The 24,475-nt window shown below is 32.2% G+C and overlaps 2 protein-coding genes across 2 annotated transcripts; one reads left to right on the top strand and one right to left on the bottom strand.

The window, feature by feature from the left end:
* Positions 1 to 6,409: 6,409 nt before the first annotated feature.
* LOC143537421 (uncharacterized) lies at positions 6,410 to 7,619 on the bottom strand. The gene is made up of 2 exons (XM_077031200.1): positions 6,925 to 7,619; positions 6,410 to 6,836 (listed from the first exon to the last, which is right to left on the bottom strand). Exons 1-2 carry the CDS (start codon positions 7,550 to 7,552, stop codon positions 6,499 to 6,501), a joined length of 966 nt encoding a protein of 321 aa, XP_076887315.1. The 5' UTR covers positions 7,553 to 7,619; the 3' UTR covers positions 6,410 to 6,498.
* Positions 7,620 to 18,602: 10,983 nt separating this feature from the next.
* LOC143539096 (ethanolamine-phosphate cytidylyltransferase-like) lies at positions 18,603 to 22,497 on the top strand. The gene is made up of 10 exons (XM_077032513.1): positions 18,603 to 18,760; positions 20,258 to 20,712; positions 20,796 to 21,031; positions 21,112 to 21,257; positions 21,355 to 21,426; positions 21,534 to 21,601; positions 21,748 to 21,868; positions 21,962 to 22,027; positions 22,113 to 22,235; positions 22,314 to 22,497. Exons 2-10 carry the CDS (start codon positions 20,357 to 20,359, stop codon positions 22,383 to 22,385), a joined length of 1,260 nt encoding a protein of 419 aa, XP_076888628.1. The 5' UTR covers positions 18,603 to 18,760; positions 20,258 to 20,356; the 3' UTR covers positions 22,386 to 22,497.
* Positions 22,498 to 24,475: the final 1,978 nt, after the last annotated feature.

Genomic DNA, 24,475 nt, shown 5'->3' with positions numbered 1-24,475 from the left:
CTATGAGAATCAACCAATAGGAAGGGGGTATATGGACTTAAAGCTTATTGCTTTAATAGTATAGTTAGATTGTTTCTTCATTATTTTTTTAAAAAATCGGATATTAATTTTTAGATAGTATAGCCCTATTTTATAAGATTTTCATATCAAATATTGGTGAGATTAATTTTAATTTAATGAGATGCTATAACTGTAACAACTCGGGTTTCCCGATTATTATATAATATCCATGATCCGACCCGTTTTCGTTTTTTGGGAAAATTTTAAATCAACAGAGCATTTCATTTATCGAGTTAGTAATAATTTACTATTAATGTTTTTTTATATTAACATATTTATGGGTATATGTAAACTTTCATTTATATTCAAGTTAACCCCTAAACCAAACTTTAACCCGTTACTGTATCCACTTCTAAACTATAAGGACCCAAATGCATATATGACTATTTCACAACTCCAAACCTGGTCCAACCCGATACCCGTATCCATATACTCGTTTAAACCTTAACCCGCATACCCGCTTAGTTAATTTGGACCTCAATTTACGGCTTAATCGGCTTACTGACGTGTTTAATTTGGAAAACTGAATCAAAGAGATACGAATTCGCATATTGAACCAAACCGTCTTTAAGGAATCAGGAATATATGTGTTAGGGCTGACAACATCGCAATTAATCTCCTATGCACTATCATCTTAACCCTCTGACCTAAAACCCTAACTCAATTCCATCCATCTACGCCATCCAGTCCCCTGACGAACTCAAGAACATGCCGTGATGAATGGATTGGCCGTTCTCAGTCATTACGCAATCATAACTGGTAATTCTCGCAAGTAATTTACTCATTTTAATCAATATTATGTTAACCCTAACCTAATTATAACAAACTTTGAACAAATCGATCAATTAATCTAGGGTTCATGTTTCAATTTAGGGATAAAAAAAATCAGCTACGTATATAATAAATTGTTTCCATTAATTAATCAACTATCATCTTGGATTAGTTGGCTGGCTACGTGCGTGATAAACTTGTTGAACCGGCCAGGGGCGCAGGTTTGAGCCCCCTCGACGCGGTTTATACTTTTTAGTTTTTTTAGTGTTTTAATGATTAGTTAAAAGATTTAAAAGGTTTTTAATTAATTATTAATAAACATTATTTTATTGATACCGATATCTTGGAGTTTACGTTGCTTGTCAAATCTTGTAAAAAGCTTTGTTTACGTGTATATAAACATATATATATATATATATATATATATATTAAACGTATTAAATAGATTTTTTTTTCTTTTCTTTAAAAGATTTAAACAAATTATTTATTTATATAATACTACATATAATATTTAATTAATTATACATTATTATTATGATTATCTATTTACTTACACACTAGTATTTTATTTACTCAAATAATTATAAGTATAGGATATATTAAAATTATTTATTTCAATTATGTATTTATAAGTCTTATTTTTATCAAGTATTCTTAATGGTGATTCTATAAAATAATAAAAGTAATAATTCTTTAAAATTATAACAATAATAATAGTTTGCAATAATATTAATAATAGAAATCAATCAACCGTTCAATAAGCATTCTAATCCCAAACATAACTTAAATCATATCGAAATCCTAAATTCATTATACGTGTTATCTCATTATTAATTAATTCATAATATTATATTATTTAATTAGGAATCCTTGACGGTAAATCCCAAAGGGTTCATCATTCTCACATCATCACTTGTGTTTTGTTCTACTAATCAAGTGAGTATTTCACTCCCATCTTTTACCTATTTTTACTATTTTGGGGACATATGCGTTCTTATATATTTTTATATTATATAGTACTCAACCGCAACTGTTTATCCTTGTGTGTTTATCAGTTTGCCTGACTTGCTTATTGCTTACTTGTTTTGTTTTTGGCAACCGATGTCCATTTTATGGCACGGTTTAGTCCTTGCTTGGTAACCAATGTCCATTTATATGAATTGGTTGAGCCCTTTCTTTATGGTTGATTTCTTTATGGTTTGCTTTCTTTATAATTCTTTGATTGTTATGTGTTATGGCTTATCTGTATATCTCACAGGAACAGTTTGCATTTTTACTTATTATTATTATAGTGTCTCAAATCTGATGTTTTACTCACTCAACCTCGTGTTGACAAAACTATTTTATTTTCAACGCATATGCAGGTCATCATATGATGTAGTTGAAGTTAGAAGATCGTTTAATGAATTATGCTAGAAGAAATTCAATGAGACAATTAATTTTATGATTTTGATTTGTGTTTGTTTTGAGATATTGTAATGAATAATTGTTTATTTGAAATAATTAAATAGATATTGAAACTTATAATGTTGCATGATAGTAACCTTGTGAGCTGTGACAATCAGATTACGCCCCGACATTTCTGCCTTAGGTTGGGGTGTGACAATAACCCGTTTAATGGCTATCTTGGTTTGGTTGGGCTATCTGAGTTTTGGTGAGACCCATACCGTGAATTTACAAATAAAATAACCTGGTGGATTGAGAAAATATAGAAAGATCTCGTTTATATATATTTAAGATATAAAAGATTATAATAATTATAAAATGATAAAAGTAAATAGCTTAATCAAACAAATAAAAATAAATAAGTTACAAAAAATACATAAACATATTTTTATAAAACGAATTAGTTTCTTAATTGATAAAGTTTAAAGGTAATCTATAAAATAGAAGAAAGAAAAATATATAGTTTATCAAAACAGACGCAAATAAAATAATTAATATAAAACGTATAAAAATATGCATTTATAAAATAAATAAGTTGGTTAACTAATTAATGAATTTTGTAAATCTTTAAAATATAAGTTATAAAAATAAAAAGGATAATAAAGGAAACTTACAAAATATAAACCTTAGAGGCCAAAACCATGAAAATAATTAAACGTCTAGGGTTTATTTGTTAAAAAATCATTTTAGGTTAAAGAGTTATAGGAGCTAAATCACATTACGCAAAATAAAAATTCACTCAAATTAATAATCAAATAAAATTATCGAAATAAAAGTAAATAATAATAATAATAATAATAATAATAACTATGATACTAGCAACAATATTGATAATTGTGTTAATTAATCCTGTGTTAATAATAATAATAATAATAATAATAGAATGTTGTATTTCAGATTTTGTTGGAAATGCAACGAAAACTGTATAGGGAACTATTCTTTGAGGTTTTCAACACAAATCTGACGAATATGTGTGTACGAAAACACAAGTTTTCTGACAGTGGAGTTAAATATGTACGTCAACATTAACACGACATATAAAGTCAACTAACATGAACATGACATATTTATTAAATTATATATGACAACCCAAAACCTTATTATTTTCATATAATACCGAAAATTGCACACCTACTTATACACCGTGGGAAAGAGAAAGTAATGCATAGAAGTAAACGGCCCGAATTGCATATGCCCTCTTATCTATACATGCATTTATTGCGTCAAAATGTGTAATTCTGGACACACAAATCAGCTCACCCTGGACCTTCTCAGGCCCAACACGTGAGAGTGAAGCCAGCCTCACTCAGCAGCAAGGCAACCGGTGCTTAGAATCGGATTCGAACCTGCGACCTAAAGATTATATATTGTGCTAAGTCTTTACAAGCATTTAAGAGTTTTAGCATTTGGCATGAGCAAGAAGAAGGCTTGGCAGACAATTTAATTTCAGTCCAAGTGCAAATTAATTTATGAGGTCATCCATGGAAGCTTGTCACAGAATTTGAAAATGAAATTTCTAAAAGGATTCATGCAGACATCAGACATGGTGGTGTGGCCCACCTGTGTGGCATCATCACTGCCATTAAAGTCTCACACTGCAAGTACTCAGAATCAACTACTGGATTCTGGAAGTCTTGAAACCCTTATTATTAGTTCAACATAATTTAACATGACAACAATGGCTTCCTAAAGATTAAATTTTTAGATAATATTTAACAAAAGCATGTAATATTTTTTCGGTTATCAAAGCTACCTCACATTATTATTGAAGTCATATACTTCAAACGATTACAATAAAGTGACATTCGTAACCTGGTCAAAAAGATTAAATCCTAGATTTTCTGTTTAGGAACATGACTATAATGGGTTCTTAAAGATTGAATTTTTTTGATAATCTTTAACAAAGGCATGTAATAATTACCATGGTGACAATTTGTAAGGCCCCGTTACCAGTAGCCCTACTTTCGTGTTGGATTTACTCATAAACGCAGTTCTAATATCAGAGTTAATTAAAACATTCGCGGAATATAAAAACTTTCATAAAACATTTCATAACAAAACACATCTTGTCTTAAAACATCATCTTGTCTTTCAAAATAACCGAAACATTAAACTTAAACGTCTTGAGTCTTCCGATGCCAGCCTCTTATTCAATGCCACGTGTCTCCTCAAGCTAGCTGCCTCATCCTACTCACCTGCGTGCATACTAAAAGTCAGCTACGCTGAGTGAGTTCCAGTTAATCATACATTATACAATACACACAAACTTATATTCTTTCATTCATACTTTCATACTTTCATACTTTCTTTTGTATTAACTTGCTTTCATATCTTACGTTATAAAGAGCATTACGCCCTACATTCCTTGAGTATTATTAGGGCTCGGTACCCTCCTTCCTCGAGTATTATTAGGGCTCGGTACCTTCCTTCCTCGAGTATTATTAGGGCTCGGTACCCTCTTTCCTCGAGTATTATTAGGGCTCGGTACCCTCTTTCCTCAAATATTAGTAGGGTTCGGTTCTCTAGTTCTCGAATATTAGTAGGGTTCGATTCCTTCCTCGTTACGATACAACCATACATCATACCTCAAGTATTATTAGGGCCCGGTACCCTCTTCGTAACCATACAACCATACAACCATCCTTTCCTTCTTTTATTAACTTTATCACATTCATACACATAAGCATACATATCATACTTACCTTATACATAGCGTTACGACCTGACAGTACGTGCAATATCCGAAGATCGTTCACGTACCATCAAGCAATCATTCATACATTTCACATTATTCACATAAGGCATACACTTATCTCTTAGGATAAGTGTATTAACAAACATATTGAGTATGCACACAGCCCCGAAAACATAACACATAAATGGGGCTAGAAACTCACCTGAATCCTGTTACGCTCTCCGGTAATCGTTATTCCCTTCTTGAGCTGTGCACGGCTAACTGTATAATATTTACATGTATCAATTAACTACCACTACTCATATCATCTTTCTAGTCTTAGCTACTACCCACAACGAACGGGGGTCCGGGGGCAGCGCCCCTGGTAGCAGGGTCTAGGGACGGCAGCCCCTAGCAGGGTCCAAGGGGCAGAGCCCCTGGCTGGGGTCGAGCTGCTAGGTCAGCTTGGAAAAATTTATTTCCATTAACTGTCTTAACACATTTTTCATTAGGTTTTTAATTTATTTTCTAATTTGCTAACTCCAACGAACTTATCATTAAGCGAACTTAACAATAAGCGAACTTAACATTAAGCGAACTTACTGTAAGCGAACTTGTATTAGGCGAAGTTAGTGTTCGGCGAAGTTAAGGTAGGCGAACTTAGCCTTAGGCAAAGTTATTAATTAGGCGAACTTAGCCTTAGGCGAAGTTATCAATTAGGCGAACTTAGCCTTAGGCGAAGTTATCAATTAAGCGAACTTGCTTGCAAGCAAAGTTAAGCTTGCAGGCGAACTTAAGCTTTGCAGGCGAAGTTATGGCTTTGCAGGCGAAGTTAAGCTTTTGCAGGCGAAGTTATCAGTTCAGCTACGGGTTTGGTTTTTATCAAGCATTTTGGCGATTTTAATACCCTTGTTATGGTTCGACATCACCCACTAACGTTCCCTAACCGTTTCGTTCGTATATATATCCCGTATATACTATAAAGCTTGGATCTTTAAGCTTAAGGACGTTCAATAAAACATAAACTTTAAAGGTTAAGAACATACCTTTTGTGCTCGTTTGGATCTCGTTTAACTTGTTTAATCACAACTAATCGTTTACTCTCTCTCGGATCTTGCTCGTTTCTCTCCCTCGGCCACCGGCCGTATATGGCGGTGTGTGGTGTGTGTGTGTTTTGGAGTGTGTTAGAGAATAAGATGGAAATGAATGATGGTTTAGGGTTTAAGGTTGGTTTAAGGGATATTTGTATCCCTTAAAGCCCATGGACCTAAGGCCCATTCTCATTTAACCCATCTTAATTAATCTAAGTCCATGATCCGTTCCTTACTCGATATTAATTAATTAATAACGCGAAATCACTAAACGTAACTCTCTTTATTTAACATTATAATATTTAGGATGTTACACAATTCCATAACTTGATCAAAAAGATTAAACCCTATATCATTCTTTAGCAACATGACAACAATGGCTTCCTAAAGATTGAAATTTTAGATGATCTTTAACATAAGCATGTAATAATATTCAAAACCACATAATCTTAATTATTACCATGGTGGGAATTCAATAACTTGATCAAAAAGATTAAACCCTATATCATCTTTTTCATCTACTGCTTCCATCTCAATGGTTTTCAAGAACTTGAACCACCTAGCTAACATTAAAAGATTCATGTTATCATTCCACTCCATCTGGTGATGATCCACCAATGATCTTATCTTTTCCATTTCATCATCATCCATGGCATGATGCAAATCGCTTCCGCCCAAGGTGGTGGTGGTGGAGGTGACTGCTGCTTCTGATATGACTGTCAGGGTCGTCCCTGACAATCCCTCAAAATCAGAGGGCTCGTGGCGAGTAGAAAAAATGGGCCCTGAAATATATTCTTTTAGAAAAACAAAATTATATAAAAATCAAGCTTAAAATAAATAATGTTAACAATAAAAAATTTTAGGCTCTAGGTGGTCGTGCACCTTGCCCGTCCTCTGGGCTGGCCCTGATGACTGAAGATGAGGATGAAGACGAAGATGATGATGATATTGACATAGGATAATTTGATAATGGTTTGTGATAAAAACCCAAGATTTTAAAATCTTGAATAATATTCAGATTTTCAAGATCACTGGCTGTGGTGGTGGTGAAAGATTGCGGTGTTCTCAGGTGGTTATGTGTGGATTGTGGCTGTTTGACTAGTTTCATGGAGGCTCTATGGGACTTAAGGGCAGTGACAATCTCTCTTCTAGCTTCAGCCATGTTAACAAACCTTTCTTGATAGGGTTTAATGGTGTGGTGTCTTCTTCTAACTTGTTTCTTGTGTGGTAGTGGCGGTGGCGAGGGTGGAGGTGGTGGTGGTGATTCTTGTTGCATATTGTTGTGATCACTAAAGTGTTCACCTTTGAAGGAATGATCTTCGGTTTTTATAGAAGTTAAGTGTTTAACAAGGTTGCGGATGTAAGCACCGGAAATATGGTGTTCTTGTTTAACCATTGAAACCTTGTTAATCTTTTCTTGCTTATTTGATGATGGTCTCACCATCAATAATCTCCTGCAAGTAAAGATGGTTAAATAATAATATAGAAGGCAGAGGTTTGCAGGTCTCATATTGAATGGTATAAATATATATGTTGGTCAATGTTTTTTTTTCTTTTGATTTTTAATTTTGTGTTTTTGGATGAATAATGAAATAATAACGGGTGAGGCTACTCATTGAGCCAAAATATAGACGAGTCAAGGTCGGGTACCGCGTTAACATGGGTTTGGGTTTGGGTTTGGGTTTAGTATAAAAGTCATCTTGACATTTAGTATGATATGCTGGTGTTAGGATGTAGCTAGGGGTCAGGTTGGCGGGTTAAAATTAATATTCAGCCCAATATAGTTGCTATAGTGAATTGTGACTCTTTGTGTTGGATTCGTTTAGAATCGTGTTGTGATGGTTATGTTTCGTGTCAACCTGTTTAATGTTTGTTTGCGATTGTTAAACTTGTGACTTTGTAATGATTTAATAACAAGTTATCCTCGTCTAACATATTTGAAAAGGAAGAAGTGACAAGGATTTCAGGATAGAAAATACTATATGAACATGAAGAATATAAAAAATCAAAATATTAAACATTTAAGTTTTAAAATTTTTAAATAATCTCTAAATCTAAATATAACATTTTTAAAACCTATTAAATGTTAAACCTTAGACAGGTAAATCAAAAACACCAAACACGATATTGCATAAAACGTTCATGGGACTATTTTCTATTAATAAGAAACAATAACAAAATACTTTCTACTCACACTATGAAACATAAACATACTAGACTTCTAATTTATTTGATAATATATAAAAGGATAACTTTGGCACCAAATCATTTAACTTGGTCCACAAACTTTAGATCTCCACCAAAACAGCCCATTGAAATCTTTCGTACCACCCTTACACTTTTCGTATTCGGGTCCTTCAAGTTGGTATTGCTCCAAGTTTTACATTAAATGAGTTAACATATTATCCCATTTTTTCAATGAGTCGTTTATGTGTTAGTTTATTTATTACCTAGGCGGTTTTAGGGTTGGCATTATTAATAAAATGTTGTATTAGACATCTTATCTAAAATCTTGTTATAATTAGATCAATTTGGTTTTTCAGTTTTAGATGAAACTTGTTACTTATTATTTGTTGGTTTTTCAAGATATTGTTTTTGAATTGATGTTTCATATGGGATTGAATTGGGTTTCTTATGTAATCTTATGTAAGGTTTATATTCTCTCAATCGAATCAATGTTCATGTTAGGTTGTCTGGTACTTCGCAATTCATGGATGAACATCCTAAAGCAGTTCGACAATTACGTAATCTAAATTCTCATGTTTAGCCAAACATCACTTAGCTTCATTATTTATATTAGATTTATATTAGAATATATTGTTTTAGTTATGTTGAGACGTTTCTAGTTGAGTAGGATGTTAAATCTTGCAATCTATAAGTGCTATACTGCTATATATATTGTTACTTTACTTGAGTAGTTGTTAAGTGTTAACATGTTAGTTGTTCATATTAGCTACAATATAAAAAATATCGAGCAAAATAAAGTTATGAAGAAACCTGAATAAAAAACCATAGATCCATTTAAAAATCCAAAATGCTTCGATGACCTATTCAATATGGTACAAATAGTTCAACGACCCGACCCATGAATAAATTCCACTTTATGGACATGAAAACGGAAAATTTTCATCACCCTTGAGAAATATTCATGAATCCGTCACTCGTTGATATATAGCCGAGTTTTAAGTAAAAGAAGTTCTTTCTTGAATCACCTAGTTGGCCGTTATTAAATTAAAACAATACTAGACTGTATAAACGCTATCATCAATCTTTAAACATTAATACAACATGTCAACATGCTACAGAATCATCAGTAGTTGTAACTTGTAATGCTAAAAAAGAGAATATAAAACAAAAAATAGTATACAAGGCCAAAAGACACGTAATATAAACTGACACTATAGTTTGTGCATATATACATCGTTAGTGATGCACATTATTGGCTTCCATAACAACAAATATATAAAGCAAAAGCCAGAACCAGTTTCCATTTCAAGATTTAATATGTGTTGGACGTATGCATACATTGATACATATATGTTAATAAATTTACCATACCAAAGGATCAATTCAAATTTACAATGTTGGATACCCATATATAACAATTTGAGAGGGATTTCTAAAACTTGCTTTTCATTACGCTTATGTAACAATGTGGATTTTCGACTATTTTGTTACTTATGTGCTCACGTCTGCACTTTGTTAATTAAGCAAACAAAAACACCCAGTAAAATCTCAATCGTGTACAAAAAACCAATCACCAACAAAAGTGTGATTCGTGGCATTTTGATCACGTGCAACCTACGATTTGTATCCTTTACCTGGAAATATATGAAATACGCTTTATTAGCATAAGCTAAGTGAGGGAATGCAATATATCCACACCATGATGATCCAATGTTAAAATCAACGTACCCGTACCAAAAAGCATACCATCGTACCATACACCCTCGATGTATGGTACACCCTATTTTATTTTGGTCAGCCTGGCATTATGCCATATAATGGTGTGCATGCGGCATGCCATTGTATGATACGCCCATGATCAACCTACATATCCTAATGGGTCCAAAATCAGTGGGAGTTGGGTTCGAACCTATGAGCTCAACTAATGCCGACTTCTTTGAGCGTAGCAACATAACAAAGACAACCAAATGTGATGGCTTGGTATAGTTGTAAAGAAGGATAACTCACAAATAAGAAATGGGAACACATTCAAGTCTCTTTAAATTAATAAATAGAAATTAAGAAATTGGATTTCAAGGAATTGAATTAACCAACACATTCAAGTATCTTGACTTGACCACCTTTAAATATATATATATATATATATATATATATATATATATATAAATGAACAAGTGCTAAAGTAGCAGTAAACCAGTTGACCATGAATTCCAAAACCACATAGAGGTGCCAAAAATTGACCAACCTGGTAAAAGTTGTATGTTGTAACAAAAATATTAGTATTCAAACAGTTATTTATATAATATTTATTTTAAGTTTTTATTAATCTATCGTGACAAAATCTTTTCATAAAACAGAACTTAATTAATTAACACCCACAGTGGAATATAATTTGTGAAAACGTTATATCCACCTTTTCATCACGAAGAAATCTACTAGTTTTACATGGATTAAGCTCACAAGTCGCAACTTACCATTATCTACACAATTGGCGAAATTAGCTTGATGCACTCATGCACATGATATTGTGTTTGGATGTAATCCTCTTTAACGGTCAAAATAAAAACATGTTTAGATGAGTTTCAAATGGTTTTGGCTCAGTTTAACCTATTAACTGTAATGTAACGTTTCATGAAGACCACCCGAATCAACTCATTTTTCAGTTTCTTTAAAAACAAAAATAAATAAATAAATAAATAAACAAAATCATTCAAAATAAGTGGGCCTGTGGGCTCACATTGACACATTCTAGCCCTACATGCTAGCTATTTATGATTTTTATTTATTTAATCTTGATAGGATGAAGATGAAACTAAAAGTAAAATTATTAATGTTTCCTATGCTTATGATTGTTCTATAAATTGTTTTCATTCCACCTGCTACATCCATATTCATCCTTTTTCATATATATCTGTCACTTCATTGTAAGCGTTTTAGATGTTTGAGATATTTTAAATTTTAATAGCCTATCACTTTATTTTAGTTATAAAAAAAAACCAAAAATGTTTGGCGACACAAGTCCATCTTGTCGAATTGATCATGACTTGATACCAATCATCAACATTCATTCCAAATTAAGTTATGATCTAACAAAAGTTCATGTACAATGCCATATCAGTTTAGTTGGCAATATTAATTTAGTTTGGTAATTGGTTGGACGATCGTTTGGGCCAGCCACTTCATGTAGGTCATGTTCTCTAAGACAATATGTAATCATGTTTTGGTAATTGGTTGGGCCATCAATATTTGTGATCATTTTTGTACATTAAAATCATTCCAGTTGCTAACTCTAATCTTAATAGGAAAACTTATAAATACAAGAACTAATGTATGTATCTGATTTGTGACGAACCCAAAAAAAATATAGTTATATTCGTATGCACTAAACGACGTATAGTTGGTTGAAACAACATTGTGTTTCATTAATCAGTGTGTTGGTTTGACGGGTGATTCGGTTAGTGTGAATAGATATGTGGGTTGAGTGTGACGGGTAATTCTTCTATGGGTTCAAATGAAATGTTTTTCTGGTCGCTGGCATGGGGTGACGCCCTCTTAACCATTGTTGTCTGCCGAAGCCAGTGTTACTAAAATCACGAAAAGTTAATGAGTTTAATTTACGCATGACACGGGACTCAAAAACCAATTTAGGATTTGAATTTGAATATTCACAAATTCGAATTCTACTTAGAAACCATATTATGATAAGAACCCGATTTAAATAATCGGACCCAAATTCAAACTCGTTATTCGAAAATGGTTCAATTTTATTTTAGGGGTTTTCTGTCGTATTTGAACCTTAGGCCAAACCGGTTTCTACAGGAAGGCCAAACTTTTTTTAGGTAGTTTTTTTTTTCTCACTTTTTGTGTAAATTATAACACGAGTCCAAAAGTTATGTACTAATATCTATAATAGAGATGTTAACATATCAACCAAATTAAACACGATAATGTTTTAGGCTGTGTTTTACTCAATCCACTCATTTTGTAGAGTGTTTCTTTTCGTACGGAGTTGATCCAAGAGTTAGTAGACGAGACAAAGGCAAATGAGATTTTAAAAAGAAAAGGAATGAAAGAAACCGACACAAAAGAGTATAACTTTTGCTACGTTTGATATTTCAAGGCCCATTAGAATGGAAATGTCTCAACCGGCTATAGATTGTGTGACAAGTGCATATTGGTTTGCCCCTACCGTCAAACTTGAATTTCTTCAATTGAAGCCCCGGCCTCAAGCTCAATGTTTCCCTAACTTGTCACCGCCCTACCCACCAAGGAAGAAACCCACAATTGCAAAAACTCTTTTGCTCTACCCGGGACAATTGTCTAAGGTAAAGCTTCAACTCACGACATCCTATATGGAAAGTCATGAAACTACCGTTTGACCAATTGAACTTTGATAAACAAGGTTTGATGTAATAATTTAAAGCCATTAATGTTATTTGCTTTCACTTTGTGTCATCTTTTACGCTTAGCATGTTGCATTTCAAAATGAAATTAAAAAATACAGTTTCAAATCAAGTAGCTGTTAACAAATGAAAAATATAACGTGTTAGACTAATTAATCTAATTCACGTTAAGATCTCCAACCCTTGACTAAGAGATAAATTCTACCTTTTATTTTACTTGGTCATTAAGATTAGAAAGAATCAAGGTGTCGATTGTTAATGCGGTTGAATATGAACATCATATTTGTTTTCTAATACGTAGTTGAAAGGATAACTTTAAATACATGCATATATTTATTTAAGAAATGATGTAGTTGTTGAGTGTTGATCAAACTACACACTTTAATTCGTTTGGTCTTATCTTATAACCTTGAAACAATGTTGTTCTATTTTCGAATATATTTTTATATCCAGAGTTAATTTCGTGTACTCTTTGAAAAGTTTCATTTTCATAAGTTTTTCAGACCGGAGATGAGATCCTGAAGACATGTTAAAATATATTTCTTTCTTTTAAAACAAACATAGATAACGAATCAAAGTTGTGATTATAGTTAGATGAGTTTGTAATTAGTTTTATGGATATATTTTTCTGCTTGTAAAATTGAGAGTTGTTCAATCCAAATTCATTGTTTATGTTTTGATGAGTAATATCAATTCGTTCTTGAAAATTCAACATATAATTACATAAACTTGTGAACTTTATACAACCATCTTATTTTGATATAGGGGTATGTAAATGTACGAATAATTGTTAACGTGCGAAGCATACGAATACCCAAGGGACTTGCATAAATAAAAACTAATTAAGCAAAATTAATAAATAATTACGCAAAGGTTAAATAATAATAATAAAAATGCTACATATACCACTAATTACACATCAAAAAATTATGCAACTTTATACGTTAACAACCTTAATTTGTATTTATATATCTTTCTAGATTCTTCAAGCGACATATATATGGTGAAGTATATTTTGTTCATATCTCAAATATATTTGACTGGTCTTCTCTTAGTCGAAGTATATGACATCTGTTTGAATGAGATCATACACGTCTTTTCTTCAACGAAGGAACCTTCTTTTGTTCAAAGAAGAAAATTAATAAAAAAAAAAAGTATAATCAACATTTTGAAAGGCAAGAGGATTGTCCCCGTCAAGAGTGATTTTGTGAGATATATATTTTAACGGTATAAAACTTGTTTTTAACATAAAATAAAAAAAATGAAAAAAGAAGAAAGAAACACACATACACACAAAATAAACTTCTAGACGTCATATTCGCGTTATACCCAAAACACACAAATACCTATGCCTGTAAACGAACCAAACGTTCAGTGAGCAGTTCGTGAACCGTTCAACGAGAAGTTCGTTTATGTTTGTTCGTTTAATAAACAAACGAACATAAACAAGAAATTTTGATTCGATTAGATAAACAGACAAACATTAACAGTGCCTTCGTTCGTTCAATTATGTTCGTGAACGTCCTTAATGTGTTCTTTAACGTCCGTTCATGTTCATTTGTATATGTTGTTTTTTTAACAATAAAGATAGTTAGAAAAAAACTAACCGAATAACGGGATTATATGTTGTTCATGAAAGTTTTATATTTATTTATTTATTTATTTTATCTTTCTTTAATTTATTACCACTAGTATAAAATAGGATGAAGTCATATTCTCACGTAGTTTTTGCGTTGCTCAAAGTTTCTTTCTCATTCACATTGATGAATACATCAATCTCGATCTGTACGTTCCGCTTATTTAAATTGTGTACGTTTATGTTCGTAAACCGTTCATTTACACATTCATTTCCTTGATGAACAAACACGAACATAAAATCTCGTTCGGTAATGTTTGTGGACCGTTCGTGAATACATTATTTCTTTAACAAACGAATATGCACAAGACATTGTTCGTGTTTGTTCGGTTCGTTTGCAGCCTTACACACAACTTCTGATCGTGCTTTTTACCTAAGTTGTTGCAATGAAAAGATTAATATTATTGTGTACAAACATCATTACTTTGCCCTTCCATGACCTCCTGACGTCAAATACATTTACCAAGTACAAGTTAATTCATCACATCCTTTAAACCAAAATGATAACCAATTTAGATGGTCTCATGATTTGAGATCATAAGATAAAACCTACTTTTCTTCTTTCTTTTTAATACAAAACCTCTTTACTTTATTAAGGGTTATGTGGAAAGTTGTATGATATATAAAAAATTATTATCTTCATAGTGTTACGGCTTATTAATTTATTGTTTTTGTTGTTGAAAACTTTATAATTACTTGTACTTTGCTATCATGGTAAGTGGAGATATCTTTTAGATAGCATAGGCAAACCATCATTATCATTTAAATTATTCAAGCAAAATTATGTACGCTAAATAAACGTGGTAGTTAAGTAGTTTAGTTATATAGAATTTAATATAATCGCATATATATCCCGTTTAATATGTTTAGGTGTTTAATTCATATTTAAAGTGACATTTGTTTTGTCGTTAATTAAAACCATTAAAACTTCTAATTTTAATGTTAGTAATTAACAACTTATATCATTGAAAAGAGTTTACTACTCATGATCAGTTGGCTTAAAATTGGGATCTAGTCAAGTTTAAACAAGCTGAAACCTAAAAATTAAGTTGTTTGATAAACGAACCCAAGGTTTATATATCGAGTTAGAGTAGACTCATGTGCCTACATTATCATATTTTTATATAACTTTTATTTAGTGGATTATATATATATACTTAGCATAATAACTATTATTATTTATTAAATTATAATAAAGAAAAAAAAAAGAAACTATGTAGTTCATATGTATGTTTTTATATATATAAATAAATTAATAAAAAATAACTACCATACAATAAATAAACTAAGGAAACTTTAGTGATATTTCTTAATTTCCCGTAAAAACAGTTGGGCACGAGCTTTGACGATATCAAGCTTAGCTTGACTTGTTTAATCCGCTAGAATGATCAACCAAGGAAACTTTAGTGATATTTTCTTGGTATGTTACTTCTAGAATTGGGTATGAACAACATTGTGTTGGAGAAATATCATGGAAGTTTACATCAAGAATAAATGATGCATCTTTTCATCAAAAAAACATTAAATTTGATATTTTGGGACTTGGCCTTAGGTTGCTATAAGAACAATTAATACACAACTATACATATATCTATACTATATAATAAACAAAGCTTTCTAAGTATCACATGTCATTACTAAGATGATCCTTACAAAATTTTTCCTAATTTCTCTCGTATTAAATACATCTTTCTTATTATAATTTTGCATTTCATTTTTTTTCTTTTCATTTTAATCTTTCATTCTCTTTTTAATAATTCTTTCTTGATTTAAAAAATTTAATATCACATAAATATATTATTTTGTTTTATATAAATATATTGTATTAATTATTAATATTAGATTTTTATAAGTAACCAATTTTCACGTTCATTTTGAATAATGATTGCAAAAATTAATATTTTAAATATATTATAATAGTTCATTAATATTGAGGTTTTATATGAAATGATATTATTGGATGAAAATGTAAGATTAATTCAAAATTAAAATTTCAATAAACTTTAACTTATTAAATATATATATGATACTTACTAAATTACAAGTTTTTTTTTCTAACCCGTAAAATACAAATTCATTATTGATGTATTGTTAGTGTTTATGTTAACTTAACCCAGCGGGTTTCTTTAACCGGTTAAAGTATCAAACACGATTTAGATCAAAACAGTTTATGATTAGAATGAGTTCCAGTCAACGGGTTGGTTTAATAAAAAAAGACATTTACAACCATTTTTAATTGACTATTTAATCAATATGTCATTTATGTTAGGTTCATCATCTTAAAAATCCACAAAAATATAAACATCATACTACATGTTTTGTTTTTCAGGTGCATAAGACATTAACACACCAAAAAAATTTAGCAAGTGTTTGCTATCCATGTTTCCGGGAGATTAAAAATATTACCATTATTCAAATGGTATCTATCAGAAATAAAATGATATGTTACAAGATATATTAGTTTCCTGACGTTTTAAATCGCCTCAAATCTAAGGTTGTCAAGTCAGAGGTTAGTCCTTAAAGACGGTGTTGAAGTGATGTTGCTTAAATGGTCTATGCTGAAACTAAAATACATGTGAAAATACAATATTCTAATCGTGTTAAGAAGCGGAAATCATATTCGGAAGTAGTATTGGAGCTCACACTTTTATTATTAAAAAGAAAAATTCTACACCTTTAGATAAAATGATTAATTTCAGAGAATTAAATTTTTCGTTTATTTTTGTTTTGCAATAAAGATTAATAGAAACAAAGGTCAGACACTATAGATAACTGGTTTGTTTTGGGACAATTTATTTTAACTCGTGGACAGTTATGCGTTACATTATCTAGATTTAAAAGCACAAACAATGTGAAACTACCAAGTTTGGTTATAAAAAGTAAAGTTACAAATATTGTGAACAAAGAAATATATAGAGATTTTTGAATTTTCTAACGACTTTTTGTATTCATATTGTGTAATGCGTAATTTATTTTACCGTATAATATATTTGTATATCTGTTGAATATAATTTTTTGCATTTGACGTTGTGTTATTTTTTTAAATAAATTTATTTATTCAAACCCGTGTGCTTTACGGGTAACTAACCTAGTGTTAAAATATAAAGGTGTTAAACATTAGAGCCATTTCATTACCACATATTAAAAAAAAAAAGAAAAAAAAAACCTATTCTAGTTGTCATTAGACACATGTGACTAAACAAGTAGTAGCAAAATATATCCAAGCAGACTATGCCATCATACAAAATCCTATCTCATGCTTTTGTTTGTTGCTCCCAAAATAGAAGATGTGATTAAGATTCATCATGCACATTGCACTCGTTATCACAACACTAGCACAATGTAGACAAATTCATGCACTCATGCCAAGGTATACCACTTGTCACACCTTCAAAGCCAATGTTTTTATCACCAAGTGATCAAATTGATTGTTATACTAATTCACTAGCTAGCTAGACGGTCACAAATCAAACTGCAGTTAAAATTCAGATAACAAAGAAAAAGAATAAAAAAAGTGCATAGATTTTTATTAATTTTCGACTAAATAAACAATATGAGTCATATAACATACACGCAACGACGGACCCAATACAGGTTGAGGGGTAGCATACGTTACCCTTACTTTCTTGACGAAAGTACATATTAGTGCAACAAAAATTTTCTTTTCACTTGGACCCATCCACTTTTGTTTTTCTGTTTTTTTCCCTCAAATCTTTATACTATTAAATAATTTTATAAATGAAGCATAACATAGGTTGAATGATTAGGTTGGATGATGAGACCATGCATAGTGTTAGGAGAAAAGTGTGTCACGTGACGCTCAATCAGCAAAAAGATGAATTGTATTCCAGAGGTGTAGTGGTGGGAAAGAGATTGGGAGAGAAGTGTGATAATAGTAGTTGGTAATAACTATATGAATAAATAAATTAATAAAAGTAACGTTGGTCCCACATGTTAGGCCGAGAAATATTTCTTGCTTGCTTCTCTTATAAGTCACTTCTCAAGGATAGGGGGGTCCTCATTAATCTCGACCTCTTCAGCTCTTCTCCCTCTCAATCTTTTTCACTACAGATGATTTAAAGGAAAAAATGATATGTCACAAACACGACGAACAACGGGAAATAACTTATATTAGCCTTCTATAACCATGTATTGAAATTAATTCAATAAAGATAAAGCTTCAATAAAACATGAAAAACAATTTAAAATTTACTCTTTAGATACGAACCAACTAGAACATGGCCAACTAGAAAAATCCACGTCATTGTGTCAAATAAAAAAAGAATATAAAAAAAATAATAATAATATTTTAACAGGTCAATTGGACTGCAAAACCATGTGAACTCTGCTTCCGTCACCATGACATCATCATTCTTCTCTTAATAAAAATCTTCTTCTTCACCATTCTCCTTCACTTTTAATTAAATCCAGCCAAGAATAAACCCTAACACACACATATTCAATTAATCATCAATTGCTAACGGCAATACAGGTAATCGATCAATCACTCATCCAGGTTCCATATCCGATATCTAATTTTTCTTAATTCTGATTATAGACAGTATTCGTAGATCATTCAATTACTATAAACCTAATTTGAATAATTAATTAATTGAAACTCGTTCGTCATTTTGCGGTTGGTGTGATTTAGATCTGTTTTATGTTGTATTGTATAGGATTGTGACGGTGATCTCTATGCGCTATGTTTTAGGAATTTAGCTTGCGATCGATATTATTTAGGTTTTGTTTTACGCGTTAACTGTTGATTTGGTGGAATTTGAATATGATATTGAATCTGGAGTAGTTACGGTGTTATGATTGTTTCAGGTTTCTAGTTTACGGCTAGTTCGATTCGGTTCGGTTGTAAATACTGAAGACCGATCTTAATTTGTATGTGTATGATGATTGATGGATTCAGGTGAATTATTAGTTTCGGTATTAATTCGAGCTTATGTAGAGCTTGATTTGGTGGAATTTGAATTTGGTGGAGTTATGGTGTTATGATTGTTTCCGGTTTACGGTTTACAGCTAGTTCGATTCGGTTTTAAATACGAAACGTAACCGATCTTAATTTGGATGTGCGTGATAATTGATGGATTCAGGTGTTAAGGCAAATTACTTGTTTAAATATTAATCCGAGCCAAGCCGAGCTCGATCTCAGCTTGTTTTCGAGCTCCTTTTCGAAAGCTTGAGCTCGACACAAGCTAGGATTGTTTATTGTTTATTATTTATTATTTATTATTAGTTAGTTTATGTAAGTGTTTAAACTAATTAATTTATTTTGAGAAAACGTTAATGGGCCTGCGTTGGGCCTGCTTTAACTTATGAGACGTCAAGCTTGATCTCGGCCTGTTTCGAGCTCTTTTCCTAAAGCTGGAGTTGTTTTTTCAAGCTTGAACTCGACTCTGGATCGGTTACTTTATTATTTATTAATTAACTTATTATATATGGTTTTAATATATGGTGTTTTGGATTCCTTATTTTGGTCTCCTTATGACTTGTGGAAATGACCAAAAGTCATAAGTTACAAAGTTGTAACTTATCCAACTTCTCCACTCACACCATAAGGACTCCCAAACATCATTTAACTTTTCAAAAGTTAAAAAGTCATAAGGAGGCCAAATTAAGGAACTCCAAACACCATATATTTTATTTTGAGGAAACCTTAACTCTTAGCTTGGCCCAATCTCGTGTGCGGTACCTTAAATGAGCCAAAGCTTGGCTCAATCTTGGCTGTGTGGTGTGATACCTTAAATTTATGTGTGTATGATGGTAAGGCTGTCTACATCTTACCCTCCTCAGACCCTACCATAGCTTTGCTATTGGTGGGATATACTGAGTACGATGATGATGATGATGATGATGATGATAGTTGATGGATTCAGCCAAATTACTAGTTTTAATATAATCCGATCTTGATTTGGAAGAAAATTTACTAATTACTTTTTAATTGCTTGATATAAATCTGGTTTCTCCAATGTTTTTGCAGGGTTTGTTCTTGCGCTTGGGCTGTTTCGCTGTGGCGTGGGTGTCTTCTAGTGCAGCATTAGTCAAGAGTCTATAGGCCTTTGTTTGTAATTGTACTAACATGGACTATAACGCTAACTATTCTATTTGGGAGGGTGTATACTACCACCCGCACCTATTCGGTGTCATTATGCTAACAGCCGCATTACTTGGTTTTTCTACAAGTTATTTAAGTGGTATTGCTGGTTTTCCTACTTTGCCATACATGTTACCTTATTTGGGAAATCTTCAAAAGCAAAAAAGTGGTAAGAAACGGATCCGTGTTTACATGGATGGATGTTTTGATCTTATGCATTATGGTCATGCAAACGCTTTGAGACAAGCCAAGGCTTTGGGAGATGAGTTAGTGGTCGGGATCGTGAGCGATGAGGAAATTATTAAGAACAAAGGTCCTCCTGTTTTATCTATGGAAGAAAGGTATGATCTTTATCACACTCTCTTAAAACTTGAGTCTTATTATGTGGAAATCAATATGCTAATTTAGTTTAAATCCGTTAAAGACTGGCACTTGTTAGTGGATTGAAGTGGGTGGATGAAGTGATTCCGAACGCACCGTATGCTATAACTGAAGACTTCATGAATCGTCTATTTAATGAGCATAAGATTGATTACATCATTCATGGTGATGATCCTTGCCTGCTTCCTGATGGAAGTGATGCATATGCTTTGGCAAAGAAAGTTGGTCGTTACAAACAGATTAAACGCACTGAAGGTGTTTCAAGTACAGACATTGTAGGTACTGCATCAAATATAATCCAGTGTTCCTACTTATTAGTACAGAGTGATCCGCTTTTTGACATATTATTTGCAACGCAGGAAGGATACTTGCATCAATGGAGGATAAACAAGTGAATGGAGAATGTAATGGATTGAGTGCGAGTTTAGAAAGCAATTTGAAATCCAAACATGCTTCTAACTTTTTGCCTACATCAAGAAGAATTGTGCAATTTTCAAATGGCAAGGTATGTTTTTGTTTGGTGATTAAATTCTTGTATTAATGAATTGGTTTGTATTTAATTATCTACATTTGATGTTGTATGTTTTTGTATGTGGGTTCAGGGACCAGCACCGAATGCACGTGTGGTGTACATTGATGGAGGATTTGATCTTTTTCATGCTGGACATGTTGAGGTATGTAACGTGTCGATTTCTTATCTCACGTTCATATGACAGCTGTCTAGTCGATGGTTGGTAGTTTTGATAATAATATTAATGAGGCACGTGTTTTATGTTTCTAGATTCTGAAGAACGCACGACAGCTCGGAGATTTCCTACTAGTGGGCATTTATACTGATCAAACCGTTAGGTATTTTGTCTAAAATCTTAATGACATATTTTGTTTTCAAGATCACAACAGCTCATATACAAACCGATTAGGCGATTACCCAACCTGTCCAATATTTCGTCTTTGTCATTATCTTAGTAGTAAAACGTTTGTTCCATATTATGCAGCCAACAACGTGGGGCTCTATTCCCGCTAATGCATCTTCACGAACGCAGCCTCAGTGTTTTAGCTTGTCGATATGTCGATGAAGTCATCATTGGAGCACCATGGGAAATCTCAAAAGACATGGTATCGCGCGTCGCCTTTTGTCATCTTCTAGTTATGCTTTTCTTTAACATTAATGGTAACTAAATGATTGATACCTTTTTTAACCTTGGCCAGATAACAACTTTTAACATCTCCTTGGTTGTGCATGGAACCGTTTCAGAGGTCAACTATTCTCCTAATGTAAGACGAACCTTTGCATTCTAGTTATTGGTTTCTTCACACCAGGACTAAAAAGACTAAATTACCCTTTTGTTTATTACTTCAGGCCAAGGAAGATCCTTACAGAGTCCCAAAAAGCATGGGCATTTTCAGGACACTAGAAAGCCCGAAAAACATCACCACCACTTCTGTGGCCGAAAGAATAAAAGCCAATCATGAGATATACCAGGTATGTGTATATCTATATATATATATATATTGTTATACAGTGATGTGAAATTTTGGACTGATTTACCCGACTTTGCAGAAGAGGAATGCGAAGAAGGAAGCTAGTGAGAAGAAATATTATGAAGAGAGGAAGTATATTTCTGGAGATTAGTTAAATTAATTGTTTAGATATTTAGAAAATTTATGAAGATTGGTAGTATATTTGTGTTGAATCATATGCGGTATTGTTGCACCATAATGGTCTTTTTTTCATACCTTCATATAAGATGTTTGTGCTCCAAGAGTCTCGAAGGGACGGGGTGTCGGGAATGACTAGGGTATAACTGTTAAGGATCCATTTTTAGCTTCTTTTTGAGATTAAAGCATTTGAGTAAAAAACAGAGGTCGATTTTGATCATGTCGTGATCGTTCGGTAGTTTTAATTTGCTTCATGGATTCGGTTTGGTGTTTTAAGTTTATATGTTTTTGTTAAAATGATTCACTCTTATGAAACTTTTGCTAATTTAAAACGAGTTTAAATTGGTTACCTTGAAAAACAAATGTGGCAATCTAACAGTCAAAATTATATAAAGACACAAATCCGAGGGGTAGACGTAACATACTTGCTTTCAGACAAAATTTTTGAAGATTGAACCACAACTTTTTACTCTGTGAAAGGAATCCTGTCTAGTTTACTAATTCGTGAGAAGAGAATTTGTAACTTGCTATCTTCTTACCTAACAGGCAAAGATCTCTCTGTGGAAAGGATGATTCGTTCGAATCAACACGAGAGTCCAACTACATTGCATTTCCATAATCCATGTATACAATGGTTTTTTTTGGCACTTGTAACTATTCCCAATACATGAGTGACCTTTTTAAGACGGGATGCCAACCATTCATACTGATTTTGATACTTCATGTCTGACTCGCTTATAAACACTATTAAGGAGAAAACCTGCTATTGTGGAAAAACCCCACCGATTCAGGTTTCAAACTTGAGACCAAAGAGATCCCAGGCGTTGACTTATCACCCCCAATGTCATTCAAAACTCCGGTAGGCCGATTTGTGTTCGGGTTACTTAAAGAGATTACTGATCATGGTTTGCAATGTATTAAAGGATTCAACCATTGTAGGCTCAAGCCCACTAACTCACTAGTAGCCCGCACTGAAAACTACAATACAATTATACAAATATACAATATCCAACCACATTTATATATTCAAATTGATGCATTTTAAGTTTTTAACACCCCCTCTCTGACTCATCATGTGAACTAATTTAACATGTTATTTTTTATATATTTTTTAAATATACATATTTGAAAAGGTTATGAACCATGTACATAGATGTATTTAGTTATCTTAGTTAAATGAAATTAATATGCTAATAAACCAAGTGTTGAACATCTAATAACATATACTATTTCTTTTATTCGGACAACTATCTTTTGTCAATACCATGAAGGTAGTGAAACTTTTAACTAACCACCATTTCACTTTGGTGGAGTAGTTTTAACTAAAAAGTAAACTAAAAAAAAAGAAAAAAAAATGTGTGATTGATCGATTGGAGATGGACCCCACCTCTCACACTCACCTCCGTTAAACCTTTGACGGATTCCCCTTTGGCACCACCCTTTACTTTGCGCGTTATGATTTGAACATGTTAAAGATGGTGGTGAAGTGATGATGTCGAGGCTTTGGCGCCTCAACTGTTCCACTACACTCAGCATTAATCATGGTCCGTTTTATTCTACTAAACTTTTATGATTAAGTTTAGGTCAAAACACCTTGTTCAAAAATCTAAAGCTATGAATTCATGATAAATATATACCAAACATAAGTTGTATGTACGTGTATATATACACGTGTCTAGAAAGTATGTATATTGTATTTTAAGCTTATGTCACATACAACAAACAATTTTAGTATTTTACCCATATATGTCCCTACATAAAGACAAGACACACAAAAAGAAGTCAATGTTTAAGGTTCAAAACCCAAGCCATCTTCTTTTCCTTGCTTTGGGGACAATGAAACACGTTTTATCATATTATAAAAAATGGTTTATTTCTGTACATGGAACCTAACGTAGGGAGTTTATTAAAATGACTATTAAAGTTACCTATAAGTTATTAAATAAGGAGTCTATCTTTCTCTAAACCTAACATATGATATTTATTAAAACCAAGGTAGTTTCAAGTGTAGAGAAATGACAAATTAATTAGAAAAGAATAGGGTTTTTAATAGTTGAATCTTAT

The sequence above is a fragment of the Bidens hawaiensis genome, unplaced genomic scaffold, assembly GCF_021521415.1.
Source record: "Bidens hawaiensis isolate Kalapana, Puna unplaced genomic scaffold, B.hawaiensis_p1.1 tig00000780_1, whole genome shotgun sequence".
NCBI lineage: Eukaryota > Viridiplantae > Streptophyta > Magnoliopsida > Asterales > Asteraceae > Bidens > Bidens hawaiensis.
Note: the sequence above shows the minus strand (reverse complement) of the source record. Positions and strands in the feature narration are given on the sequence as shown.